Genomic DNA, 14,684 nt, shown 5'->3' on the forward strand with positions numbered 1-14,684 from the left:
CACCAATTTAGATCAAAAATAGGGTGCAATATTTTATCGGGCATTCATGCTCTATTTCTCTCTCCATAAATACTGCCTGACCTGTTGAATATTTCCAACATTTTCTGATTTTTATTTCAGATTTATACTACATTTTTATGCTTTATGGCTTAGTATTTAATGTAATTAATATGGAAAAGTGTACAGGGACTCAAATTTTAAACGCATTTTATATTCAGTGTCAGAACTATACCATACAGCATGGAAGAACAGAAAGATGACTAAAATGAAAATAGGGCTGCTTAAGGATAAAGGAGGGAGCATGTGCCTGGAGGCAGAGGAGGTACAGGAGGTCCTAAATTTATACTTTGTTTTAGTGTTCACCAGAGAGAGAGGGACCTTAATCATTGTGAGGTCAGTAGAGAAATAAATTGTGTTGGATCATATTAAGGTTAAGAAAGAGGAAGCGCTGAATTTTATTAAAAAACATTCTGATTAATAAGTCCTCAGGACTGGATGAGATATACACTAGGTTATTACAGGAAGAGATTGCTGGGGCTTTGACAATAATCTTTGCATCCTCCCTGGTCACACGGATGGAAAATCCTGGGAATTATTTACCTGTGAGTCTTGCATCAATAGTGGGGAAACTATTGGATAGGATACTGAGGGACAGGATATATGAGCATTTAGAGAAGCAGTGTCTTTTCAGGGTAGTCAATATGTGGGGGTAGTTCACGCCTCACAAGCCTAATTGAGTTTTACGAAGAAATGACAAAAGAAATTGATGAAGTTAGGGCAATAGATGTGGTGAATATCGATTTTAGTAAAGCATCTGAAAGGTCCCCCATGTGATTCATTCAGAAAGTCATGAGGTGTGGGATGCAGGGAACCTTGGTTGTGGGAATGCAGAATTAGTTTGAATGCAGAAAGCGGAGGGTAATACTGTAGTAGAGGGAATGTATTCTGCCTGGAGGTCAATGACTCATAGATTTCCTTTCAGATCTGTTCTGTTAACCCTTTTCTTTGTGATTTTTATCAATGACTTCGACAAAGAAGTGGAGGGATTGTTCAGTAGGTTTTCAAATGACACAAAGATTGGAGCTGTTGTGGATAGGATGGAGGGTTGTTGTGGATAGGATAGAGGGTTGTCGTGGATTACAACAGGATAAAGACAGGAATTGGGATGAACAGTGGCAGATGGAGTTCAATCTGGCAAAGTATCTAGTGATCCATTTTGGAAGTTAAAACGTCAAGTCAGAGTACATGGTTAATAGCAGGTTTCTTAACTATGGAAGAACAGAAGGACATTGGAGTCCAAATCTTTAGATTTCTCAAGGTTGACACATAAGATGATGGGGTAGTTAAAAAGGCTTCTTGTATGCTGGCCTTCATTAGTTGGGATATTAAATTCAAGCACTGTGAAATAATGTTGCAGCTCCATAAAACTCTGTTTAGACCACCCTTGGAATATTGTGTCCGGTTCTGGCTGCCTCATTACAGGAAAGATGTGGAAGCTATGGAGAGTTTGCAGAGGAGATTTACTAGAATGTTGCCAAGATTGAAAAATATGACTTATGAGGAAAGATTAACAGACCAAGTGCTTTCTCTTTGGACCGAAGAAGGATGAGAGGTGACTTAAAGATTATGAGAGGCATAGATAGGGTGGATAGCCAGCACTGTTTTATTTTCCTGAGTGACTAGCAAATATAAGAGGATATCTGTTTAAGGTGAGGGGAGGAAAGTTTATAGGAGACACCAGGGATACATTTTTGATGAAGTCTGTCTTGGTACCTGGAGGCTAGGACAATAGGGACATTTAAGACTCTTTGACGGGCACATGGATGCAAGAAAAATAAGGGGTTATGGGTGTAGGTGGGGAATGTTTAGATTGTTGAGTAGGTCTATGTAGGTTGGCTCAGCATAGAGAGCTGAAGGGCCCGTACTGTACTGAAATGTTCTGTGTTTATTCAATCCATCAAATTGGTGCTAACCAAGTATCCATTTCCACTAATTTTCATCACCACGGCCCAGATTCTACCACAGCGCTCACCTGCACAACAGAGGAAGTTTATTGTGGCCAATTAACCTACCAGCCTGCAGAACATCTTTGAGATGTGGGAGAAAACTCGTGGCATTACAGAGGAATGTGCAAACCCCATGCAGACGGTAGTGGTAGTCTAAATTGATCCTCGATCATTGGAGCTTTGAGGCATCAGATCTTTCAGTTGTTCCAATATGCATATTTAGTCAAGAAGGCCATGAATCAATGTGGCTTTAATCACTTTGTAATTAGATCAACTGATAGTTATGCAAATGAACTGCTAATTATAATTGTAGCCTTCTCAGAATCAGTCTGTCCAGATGTACGTGACAAGCACAACCCTGTCATTATTCAAACCCCAGGTGTGTACCACCTCTCACCCAATACCAGGCTGATTTGAACCAGCATTCTTGATAAAGCATCTTGACGTCAGCTTTGGTCTTCAGTATCCTGGTGGAATCTCAAATTATAAATTTGTTTATTATTACAATATAAACATCTTTCTGACATTTTTACATTCCATATTGCAGCTGTTTCTTCCTCGACAAGATTAAGGAGCGGTTGTCGCCTGTTCAAGCTGATGACAGTATGGAGGTGGATGATGAAGGAGCTGAGGTTAAAATGGAAGTGGAACAAGAAGAGGAAGATCTCGACTTGGTTATTAGAGACTGTAAATTTAATATGAAGTTAAGAATGATAGAAAGTGCAAGCAAGCAGGTATGCAGATTACGGTTCCCAAAATCTGTTGATCAAACTCAGAGAATAAAGAAATCCAATTGGTAAAGAATAATGAGAGGAGAGACGTTGTGATATTGAAGTGTCAGTTTCAGTTGTTTAATCACAGTATTGCCAATGACACAGAAATGTAATGAAGTTGGTCATGAACAAGGGATGGTTTGTATAGGACTCCAGTTTCTGATTGGCAGTAATTTTGGCCCTGCTACCAGGGTGAAGGTCAAATTAATGACTCTAGGGGTCATATAAGCAGCTAGCTGTTCCTGTTGAAGGTCAAGGTCTGAGGAAGCAAGTGGGAACAGTATAGAAGGAGGGGAAAAACTTGTCCAGATGTAAAAGATTAGCTGTTAAGTTACAAGTGAGTTTTTCATATTTTTGTGCTTTATTTTTATAATGTGAGATTGAAATGTTTTATGTAAAACAATTAAAATTATAGCCTGTTATTAAATTGTCCAAATGCTAAGCTGAGTCTTCATCCTAAAAAAAATTAATAAACTAATATAGGTTCTTAACCAGATGGTATAAATATTGACTTCTCTGCTCTCTTTGAAACCCCACCCTAGTCTCTCTTTCCTTCATCCCTGTCTCCCTTCCTCCATCTCCCCTCCCCTTCCCTCCTCTCCAATTAGAGAGTTGTCCTTAGCCCTCTGCACTCTCCCCCTATCAACTCGGCTTTTTTCTCTTCTACTGTCCCACCTATATCCACCTTTCACCTATTAGCCTGTGCTCCTTCCACACCCCCCTCTCCCCCAACCACCTTTGTGTTCGGGTATCTGCTTGATTTTTGACGCCCCTGACGAAGGGCTCAGGCCTGAAACATCAAATGACTTAAACATCCTATAGTTGCTGTGTGACCTGCTGAGTTTCTCCATCTCTTTTGTATACAGAGTAATTAATTCTTGTTTATTTTATTTAGTTATTTATCGTGAAACTTAAATTTTCAGTATCCTGTAACTTTGTTTTCAAGTCACTGGTTTTCTTATTACAGAACAACTTTTCAGTGTCAACAAAACTGCTCAAAGAACTGGTCAAGGAGTCCAAAGCCAGAGATGACTGGAGAGTAAAGTGGATTCATAGTTACAGCCGATACAGACACAGGCACAGTCGGAATCTGGGAAGATCTGAGCAGATTGTTACAATGATGAAGAATATTCCTTTACTGGGTAATGACCAACAGATTTCCATTCGTGCCCTGCAGCTGAAATGCTGGTCTTTGAAATTATAAGTCTTCATTTTTGGCTAACCTGGAGAAGTTGAGCTGACTGCCATCCTGTGTCAGAATTTTTAATGATTCATATACTGCTATTAAAGATATGATACCAACTCTTTGTCAGAGTTGAAGGAGAGATGCCTGTACTAAGGAAAGGTTTTGATGAAGGAGAAATCACAGGGTTTTAGTGAGGGAGTGACAATCTGCACTAAGTGAGGGTTTTGGTGAAGTAGTTATCCATGCATTGTGTCAGGGTTTTGTGAAGTAGTTATCCCTGCACTGTGTCAGAGTTTGGCAAAGTAGTTATCCTGTACTGTGTCAGGGTTTGGTGAAGTAGTTATCCCTGCACTGCGTCAGCGTTTGGTGAAGTAGTTATCCTGCACTGTTTCAAGGTTTGGTGAAGTAGTTAACGCTGCACTGTGTCAGGGTTTGGTGAATTAGTTATCCCTGCACTGCGTCAGGCTTTGGTGAAGTAGTTAACACTGCACTGCGTCAGGGTTTGGTGAAGTAGTTAACGCTGCACTGCGTCAGGGTTTGGTGAAGTAGTTATCCCTGCACTGCGTCAGGGTTTTGGTGAAGGTAGGATGCCTGCATTGTGAGAGTTTTGGTAAAGGAGTTTTACCACCACTGTGTGAGAGTTTTGGTGAAGCTTTTAACACGTGCACATTTCTGAAGCCCATATCCTGTTTCACAGTTTAACGCTTTACTCACTTTTTAGCCCCCTTCAGTGATTTTTTTATAAAACTTTGATGTTGAATAACTGATCCATTGGGTGCCCATTCACTTGATGTAACCAATAATGATGATGGGAACTTTGTTCAGGAAACAAGTATGTAAACCAACATCTTTTCTTACAGTTGAAACTAAAGTTGAATATCTAAATACACACCGGGGTGCTCTCAGGGATCAGAACACCTTGCTCGGCACAACCTACCATATTATGGCTAATGCTCTGGTAAAAGACCCGTTGTGTCTTCAACACATTGAGGCGGAACAAGTTAGAGAAGTAATAACGCTCTCTGAAGCCACTGATGATGATGCAGCACAGGTAGGAAAACATCCCTATCGCTACAGAAAGGATGTGTAAATGCCTTTAATGTTTGATGCGCATCTGGAATTGTTTCTTGTTATTTCATCACAGATAACAATTGGATTATTCAGAAAAGCTTATAAATATCTCCAAAGGTCTGTTAAAAAGTCAGAAGAAGAGGTGCAGTCTCTTCCAGAAGAACATGTTGAGACAGCAGGAGTGATCGAGGCCTACATGAATTTGGCAACTTTCTGTGACAAGTGTCTATGTGAGGAAGAAGAGAGTGAAAACAGTAAGTCTATAAGAATGTTTTTGTAATGTCTAGTGTTCCTCTGTATGGTTGCACATTCTGTTTGTTGACAGTAGTTAGCTAGCAAAAGACAGGTTTTCGGATATTCCTGGCCAGTTTAGTACCCTGACTTTTAATATTGCCACCTTTCAACTGCTGAGACTAAGCTCTGGATCACCCTTCCTAAACCACTCCATAATTTTATCCTTGTTACCTCCTGTAAGATTCTCCTCTGACCAAATCTGCTTCATTCCTTAATATTTCCTATTTGATCCAGTGTTAAATTTTGATTAATAACATTCGTGTTTTAACGCATCAAAAAACACTTGTTTTTCAGTCCATGTGTGTCAAAAACATACTTTTTTTTGCTGCCTGCATCTATTGATTAAAAAAAAATTATTTAATTTTTTCTGTAATGTTCTTTTTTTAATCCTGCTGACTGTATTTAATTTTTTTTTTCTCATCTCTGAACTTCAGTTTGATTTTCACTTTGATCAATCTGGTGGTCCTTTCTCCCTCTTACAAGGATGGGTGCCCTTGGCTCTTCTCATCTTTTCAAACCCAAAGATCACATGCACTTTTCAGAGACCCCTCTTGGCTTCCAAAAACACTTGATGCTAAATTAATTAGAACTTTCACAGTAAGTCTGATTACAATGTTGGGGCATCCATTCTTTCGTGGGTTTCAATGAATATATTTGTTTTACAGTTTGGAATTTTCCTGAGCTTCAAACATTCCCAGCTTGTGTGGTGGAGAATATGTTAAAAGCACTGAAATATAATTCACAAGAAGCTAGACTAAGATTCCCTAGATTGTTACAGATTGTGGAATTATATCCATCTGAGACACAGGACCTTATGGCAAGAGAGGTATGTTCTTGGGTTTGTGGGGGGAGGGGGGGGGGGGTGGGTTACTGATTTACATTGATGCTTATTTAGGTTATTTTTCCTGCACTTGAATAGTGAGCTGGTTCCTCAAATATTATTATGATTTATTTTATGGATGTTGAGAGCTAAATGTTTACCATTCATTTGATACATATTTGCAAACCATTACTGTTGTTTCTAATCCTTTTCTGCATTTCATCCATAGATCATTGCCACACAGAAAACAGGCCATTTGGCCCTTCTAGTCTGTCCCGAAATGTTGTTCTGTCTTGTTCCACTGACCTGCACCCAGTCTATAAATCCTCTCCCCCATACCTGCCCTTTCCATGCTTCTGTCCAATGTGAATATTAGCCTGTATTCGTCACTTTTGCTGGTAGCTTATTCCACACTCTTACTGCTGTGTGAAGAAGTTCCCCCCTATCCCAGTCAAGTGCCTTGAAATAACAACTTAATGTTTTGTGCCAGAAGGTATTGCAGGAGTTTTTGTTTGCTTAAAGAGATTACTTGTTAACTCATTTGTACCACAGTGGCATTAATGAGATACAGTTTAGTTTGTGATGTGAATAGAAGAATATTGATTGAATGTGCTATGTGGCAAATATAAGCTGCCATCAGACCCTTTCTAACAAAAAAAGTGCTTCATAAATTATATCTGCACTGCACTTGGATAGAAAAGGAAGGGAAATACATGCATGGGTTCCCACTGACTGGGCACTGGTTAGTTCTAGGTACTGTCCCAATTAATATGTATATTTGTGAATGTTGGGAAAGTATCAGGTTCAGTGAGTTCACAGAGAGACGAGTCTGGACACAAGTGTTACAATCACACGTAACTATTGAACGCATGGGAAACAAACAAGGGAAGACATCAAATGACATTAATTACTCTACTACTTAATAGCTATATAGACATTCACATCGAACCCAGGTTGGATTCCAATACCAGTGGCTGCCTATCTTCTACATGGTACAAGACAAAAACTATAATGGTGTAAGCAAACACATCGGGTCCAAGGGACCTTGATACCAGTGGCTGCTTACCCTCTCGCACGTGTACACACAGTCAGGGACTTCAGCAGGTACTTCCGATCCCTTGACGTTGGGGTACAGCTCAGTAATAAGTAATACAGTATACAGTTACAAATACACTCTAACAAGACAGGAACTTAAATACACACTCTCGGTTTCCTGCACCAATGTACCAACACGTGGGGGTGGGGGGGGGGGGCTCTCTGCAAATACTGATCTATGGCAATACTATGTCTCAACTCCGTGTAGTCCTCCAGCAATGTCCACAGTAATGTGACCTGGTGCAGAGTGATGTCTGGGACTTGGATCAAAAGGCAGAGAGAGAGATGAGAGAGAGATCTGGTACGAATTGATGTTTTATACTAATCTGAGCTGCGTGTCTGGCCAGTGATGACACTGAGTAATTTAAATGAACCAACAGGCAGGTGATGCGACTTCCAAATAAGTTTCAGACTGGGAGGTCATGTGATCATCTGCAATCCACAATATTCCAGACAGACAGAGGCCACATATTCCTCCACAATCCACATATAACATTTCACACCTTGGAAGTCACATCACTTGCAAATCACCACAAACATAGTGAATAACCGGCTTCTAAACTGTACAAAAAAGTTACATGTTTAACAGAAAACATGTCTAAAATGATGCAAATCCAGTGGATTGATATATACACAAGTTCCTTCCGAATGATGGACAAGGTACATTATGAAACGCCTCACCAGCTTCCACCAAACCCCCCCCACAACCAAACAAGGTACTTGTGTTCCTGATGAAGCAGGGTATTGTATGAACTGCTCCCCAGTCTGAGAGGGGAGTGAAAAGAATGAAAATTGTTCACTGACTTGCATCCCTGATTTCTCTGGATTAGTCGGCACCTTCACCACCAACGTCTGCTACCAGGCATTGCAAGGTTATCCATAAGATGCCGAAGCCTTCTCTTGGCTAACGCATCATGCGCAATGTCTTCACATTTGGACGGTCCCTCGGTACAGATGCCCATCACTGTGCTATCCCGTGGTGAGGCAAGGGACAAGCTGGCAGGCGTGTGTCCTAGGGATATCCGTGTTCTTGTGGGCACATTCTGTATTTTCTTGGCTGTCGTCTAGCTCGTGTTCCCTTTAAAAGTGTGCCACATATGCCTATGCTGGTTCTCTGTAATGATAGCCAGGAGGAGTCAGGACTGAAAGTTGGCAAAATAAGTAGCTTTTAAATTAAAAGCCCCTGAAGCACACTGCCCATGAGGAATTAGTTTCTATTATTGGGGAGGACTGGCGGGACACTGTCATTATCAAGTGGTTACAAATTATATACAATATTTCCTGCTAGTGGATGATCTGCAACATTGTAATTAAAAATTGAAACTACAGTTTGCTGAGAGACATTAGTTAAGAGTAAATATCATAGCTCGGGGTTCAATTAAAAGTGTTGTAATTGAAAAGTACATGACAAAGGTTGTGGTCCTTGTTAAGCTGGAATCCTGTGATAATGTGTCCATAGCAACAGCTCTTGCCATCTGTGTCATTTGGGAAGAGTATCAGGTTCAGTGGGTTCACAGAGAGATGAGTCTGGCTGGACACAAGTGTTACAATCACACGCAACTTTAATTAACACTAGGGAGACAACGGGGGAGAACGTTAAATGGTACTCGATTACTATTTCAATGAAGCAACGATATAGACATTCATCTCGGACCTAGGTTGGACTCTGACAATAGTGAACTATACTCGACCTGCCCACACACTTGAGCACACACACTACAAACAGGGATTCTTATTGATCAATTGCAAAATACCACATTGTGACACTTCCAGCAATGTCCACATTAGCGACCTGGCATGGAGCAATGTCTGGGGCTTGGACCACGAGGCAGAGAGAAAGAATGTGTTGTGTATTTTTTTTTGTTGTTTTTTTTTTTAATTTTTTATTTTTCACACCATAAATCACAATAGCCATGATATACACTTTTTCTTTTCCACACATTTACAGTGACTTTTTCTCCCTCCCCCCTCCCTCCTCCCAAGCCACCCCCCCACCCACCCCCCCTCTCATCCATTTTAGGTATACAATCTAGGTTGCATTAATTCAGTTAGACAATGTTGTCATTCAACAAAAATACACCAGAAATTCTACTGAGTCCATTCTTTTCTTTTCTTCTCCTTCCATCAACTTAGGTAATGTTTGTTCCCGGTAGGTTTTCGCTATTGTATTTAATGTAAGGCTCCCATACTTGTTCGAATATTTCAATATTATTTCTTAAACTATATGTTATTTTTTCTAATGGAATACATTTATTCATTTCTATATACCATTGTTGTATTTTCAAATTATCTTCCAATTTCCAGGTTGACATAATACATTTTTTTGCTACGGCTAGGGCTATCTTGACAAATCTTTTTTGTGCATCTTCCAAGTCAATTCCAAATTCTTTATTTTTTATGTTACTTATGAGAAAGATCTCTGGATTCTTTGGTATGTTGTTTTCTGTTATTTTATTTAATATCTGATTGAGATCATCCCAAAATTTTTCTACTCTCTCACATGTCCAGATTGCATGAATTGTTGTTCCCCTTTCTTTTTTACATCGAAAACATCTATCAGATACTGTTGGGTCCCATTTATTTAACTTTTGCGGTGTAATGTATAGTCTGTGTAACCAATTATATTGTATCATACGCAGCCTCGTATTTATTGTATTTCTCATCGTTCCAGAGCATAACTTCTCCCATGGTTTCCTTTTTTATCTTTATATTTAAATCTTGTTCCCATTTTTGTTTAGTTTTACCATTTGTTTCCTCATTTTCCTTTTCTTGCAGTTTAATGTACATATTTTTTATAAATCTTTTGATTAACATTGTATCTGTAATCACATATTCAAGGTTACTTCCCTCTGGTAAACTCAAGTTGCTTCCTAATTTATCTTTCAAGTAGGATCTCAGTTGGTAATATGCCAGCGCTGTATCTCCAATTATATTGTACTTATCTCTCATTTGTTCAAAGGATAAGAATCTACTTCCTGAAAAACAATTTTCTATTCTTTTAATCCCTTTTTTTTCCCATTTTCTAAAGGCAAGGTTGTCTATTGTAAAAGGGAGTAGCTTATTTTGCGTCAATATTAGTTTTGGTATTTGGTAATTTATTTTATTTCTTTCTACATGAATCTTCTTCCATATATTGAGGAGATGGTGTAATACTGGAGAAGTTCTATGTTGTACCAATTTTTCGTCCCATTTATATAATATGTGTTCAGGTATCTTTTCCCCTATTTTATCTAATTCTAGTCTCGTCCAGTCTGGTTTTTCCCTTGTTTGATAAAAATCTGATAGGTACCTTAATTGTGCGGCTCTATAATAATTTTTGAAGTTTGGCAATTGTAAGCCTCCTTGTTTATACCATTCTGTTAATTTATCTAGTGCTATCCTCGGTTTCCCCCCTCTCCATAAAAATCTCCTTATTATTTTCTTTAACTCTTTGAAGAATTTTTCTGTCAGTTGTATTGGCAATGCCTGAAATAAGTATAGTATCCTTGGAAAAATGTTCATTTTAATACAGTTTATCCTTCCTATCAGTGTTAGTGGTAGCTCTTTCCAATGCTCTAAATCGTCCTGTAATTTTTTCATTAGTGGATTGTAATTGAGTTTATATAATTGGCCTAGATTTTTGTTTATTTGCACACCTAGGTATCTTATTGCCTGCGTTTGCCATCTGAATGGGGATTCCTCCTTAAATTTTGAGAAATCCGCGTTATTCATAGGCATTGCTTCACTTTTATTTACGTTTATCTTGTATCCCGACACTTCTCCATATTCCTTCAATTTCTTATATAGTTCTTTTATTGATAGTTCTGGTTCTGTTAAGTACACTATCACATCATCCGCAAACAGACTGATTTTATATTCCCTGTCTTTTATTTTTATTCCTTTTATATTATTATCTCTTCTTATCGATTCTGCTAGTGGTTCTATAGCTAGCGCAAACAATAATGGTGATAGTGGGCATCCCTGCCGCGTTGACCTGCTTAAGTTAAATTGCTTTGATACATGTCCATTTACTGTCACTTTCGCTAACGGTCCCTTATATAATGCTTTAATCCAATTAATATACTTCTCCGGTAAACTGAATTTTTGCAATACTTTGAACAAGTAATTCCATTCTACTCTGTCGAAGGCCTTCTCTGCGTCTAAAGCAACTGCTACTGCCGGTGCTTTATTTCCTTCTACTGCATGAATTAAGTTAATAAATTTACAAATATTGTCTGTTGTGCGTCTTTTTTTGATAAATCCAGTTTGGTCTAAATTTACCATTTTCGGTACCTGTTCTGCTAATCTGTTCGCTAATAGTTTAGCTATTATCTTATAATCTGTGTTTAGCAGAGATATTGGTCTATATGACGCTGGTGAGAGTGGATCTTTCCCTTGTTTTAGTATCACTGTAATTATTGCTGTTTTACATGAATCTGGTAAGTTTTGTGTCTCATCAATCTGGTTGATTACATCCAGGAGGGGCGGTATTATTAGGTCTTTAAATGTTTTGTAGAATTCTATTGGGAGTCCATCCTCTCCTGGTGTCTTATTATTTGGTAAATTTTTTATTATCTCTTGTATTTCTACTGTTCCAAATGGTTCTGTTAATTTATTTTGTTCCTCTATTTGTAGTTTTGGTAGTTCAATTTTAGTCAAAAATTCATCTATTTTCCCTTCTTTCCCTTCGTTTTCGGTTCGGTATAATTGTTCATAGAATTCTCTGAAGTTTTCCTTAATTTCTTTTGGATTATATGTAATTTGTTTGTCTTTTTTCCTTGTTGCCAATACCATTTTCTTAGTTTGCTCTGTCTTAAGCTGCCATGCTAGGATTTTGTGTGTTTTTTCCCCTAGTTCATAATATTTCTGTTTTGTCTTCATTATATTCTTCTCCACCTTATATGTTTGTAATGTTTCATATTTTATTTTTTTATCCGCCAATTCTCTTCTTTTGGTTGTATCTTCCTTTATTGCTAATTTTTTTTCTATGTTTATTATTTCCCTTTCCAACTGCTCTGTTTCCTGATTATAGTCCTTCTTCATCTTGGTTGCATAACTTATTATTTGCCCTCTAATGAATGCTTTCATTGCGTCCCATAGTATAAACTTATCTTCCACTGATTCCGTATTTACTTCAAAGTACATTTTTAATTGTTTTTCAATAAATTCTCTAAAATCCTGTCTTTTAAGTAGCATGGGGTTTAATCTCCATCTATACATTCTTGGAGGGATGTCCTCTAGCTCTATTGCCAATAACAGGGGTGAGTGGTCCGATAATAGTCTAGCTTTATATTCCGTTTTCCTAACTCTCCCTTGAATGTGGGCTGATAACAGGAATAGGTCTATCCTTGAGTATGTTTTATGTCTAGTCGAGTAGTATGAGTATTCCTTTTCTTTTGGGTTTTGTTTCCTCCATATGTCCACAAGTTTCATTTCTTGCATTGATTTAATTATAAATTTGGTTACTTTGTTCTTCCTGTTAATTTTTTTCCCCGTTTTATCCATATTTGGATCCAAATTCAGATTGAAATCCCCTCCTATTAGTATGTTCCCTTGCGTATTAGCTACCTTCAAAAAGATATCTTGCATAAACTTTTGATCTTCTTCGTTAGGTGAATATACATTAAGTAGATTCCAAAGCTCTGAATATATCTGACATTTTATCATAACATATCTCCCTGCTGGATCTATTATTTCCTCTTCTATTTTAAATGGCACATTTTTGCTAATTAATATAGCCACTCCTCTTGCTTTTGAATTATACGATGCTGCTGTTACATGTCCTACCCAATCTCTCTTTAATTTCTTGTGCTCCAATTCAGTTAAGTGTGTTTCTTGGACAAATGCTATATCTATTTTTTCCTTTTTCAGTAAATTTAGTAGTTTCTTCCTTTTAATTTGGTTATGTATTCCATTAATATTTAGAGTCATATAGTTCAGCGTAGCCATTTTATATTTTGTTTATCTTCTCTTTCCGTTTTTCCATCATTACCTTTCCTCCTTTTCCATTTCTGTTTTCTTATTTTCAACTCTTTACCAGACAACATTCCTACAACATCCAACATTTTCCTTATTCTCCTATTTCTATCTTCTTTATCCCCAATCTCCCCTTCCCCTCCTGAGTTGCCCTTTATCCCTTGTCGGACAACCACATCTCCCCTCTCCATTTGGATTTGCGAATCCACTCGCAAGCGTCAACTGATTTTGCAGTGACCGCTCTTTTCCCCCACCCAGCCCCCCCCAGAAAAGATTTCGCTTTTTATATGTCACAAAGGTCACTCTTTTAATTCCCTCCTTATTCTCTCTATTCCATTACCTTCCCTTATTAATTCTTGTCTATACTCTCTATGTTTTCCTCTAATTACAGATACTTTCACATATGCCCATTGTCTCTATTCACTCTTATACCTCTTTACCCGCATACATATCAATCGTGGTCATTTTTACCCTCCTTACCCGTCTTCATCCCTCAGTCTATTTTTGTCTTTACCCACATACATATCAATCGTGATGATTTTTGCTCTCATTACCCGTCTTCATCCCTCAGTCTATTTTTGTAATTGTTCTGCAAATTTTCGTGCTTCTTCTGGATCCGAGAATAGTCTGTTTTGTTGTCCTGGAATAAATATTTTCAATACCGCAGGATGCTTCAGTGTAAATTTATATCCTTTCTTCCATAAAATCGCTTTTGCTGCATTGAACTCTTTTCTCTTCTTTAGGAGTTCAAAGCTTATATCTGGATAAATGAAGATTTTTTGCCCTTTATACTCCAGTGGTTTGTTGCCCTCTCTTACTTTTTCCATTGTCTTCTCCAGTACCTTTTCTCTTGTAGTATATCTTAGGAATTTTACTACAATAGATCTTGGTTTTTGTTGTGGTTGTGGTTTAGGGGCCAATGCTCTATGTGCCCTTTCTATTTCCATTTCTTGCTGTAGTTCTGGACATCCTAGGGCCTTAGGGATCCATTCTTTTATAAACTCCCTCATATTCTTGCCTTCTACATCTTCCTTAAGGCCCACTATCTTTATGTTATTTCTTCTGTTATAATTTTCCATTATATCTATTTTTTGGGCAATTCTTGTGTCTCTTTAGTTTTTTTATTAGATTCCTCCAATTTCTTTTTTAAGTCTTCTACCTCCATTTCTGCTGCTATTGCCCGTTCTTCCATCTTGTCCATTTTTTTCCCCATTTCTGTTAAGGTCATATCCATTTTATTTATTTTCTTTTCTGTGTTGTTTATTCTTCTTCTTAAATCATTGAATTCCTGTGTTTGCCATTCTTTAAATGACTCCATGTATCCTCTAACAAGAGCAAGTATATCCTTTACCTTGCCTTTCCCTTTATCTATTTCACTGTATTCTTCCTCTTCTTCTTCCTCTGGGTTGACCATCTGTTGTTTCTTTGCTGCCCTTTCCTCCTCTTCTTTCTTGTTTCCATTGTCTTCTGTGGTCTCTTCTTGC

General features: G+C 38.1%; 1 protein-coding gene across 3 annotated transcripts in view; it reads left to right on the forward strand.

The window, feature by feature from the left end:
- The window catches only part of prkdc (protein kinase, DNA-activated, catalytic subunit), a 287,184-nt gene that overhangs the window by 244,854 nt on the left and 27,646 nt on the right, over positions 1–14,684 (forward strand). For all 3 annotated transcript variants that reach the window (XM_069921531.1, XM_069921532.1, XM_069921533.1), the window contains exons 69-73: positions 2,554–2,740; positions 3,747–3,921; positions 4,826–5,016; positions 5,110–5,290; positions 5,996–6,156. In XM_069921531.1, coding sequence (XP_069777632.1) covers positions 2,554–2,740; positions 3,747–3,921; positions 4,826–5,016; positions 5,110–5,290; positions 5,996–6,156 — 895 coding nt within the window. The remainder of the gene's footprint in view (positions 1–2,553; positions 2,741–3,746; positions 3,922–4,825; positions 5,017–5,109; positions 5,291–5,995; positions 6,157–14,684) is intronic.

The sequence above is a fragment of the Narcine bancroftii genome, chromosome 2 (assembly GCF_036971445.1).
Source record: "Narcine bancroftii isolate sNarBan1 chromosome 2, sNarBan1.hap1, whole genome shotgun sequence".
NCBI lineage: Eukaryota > Metazoa > Chordata > Chondrichthyes > Torpediniformes > Narcinidae > Narcine > Narcine bancroftii.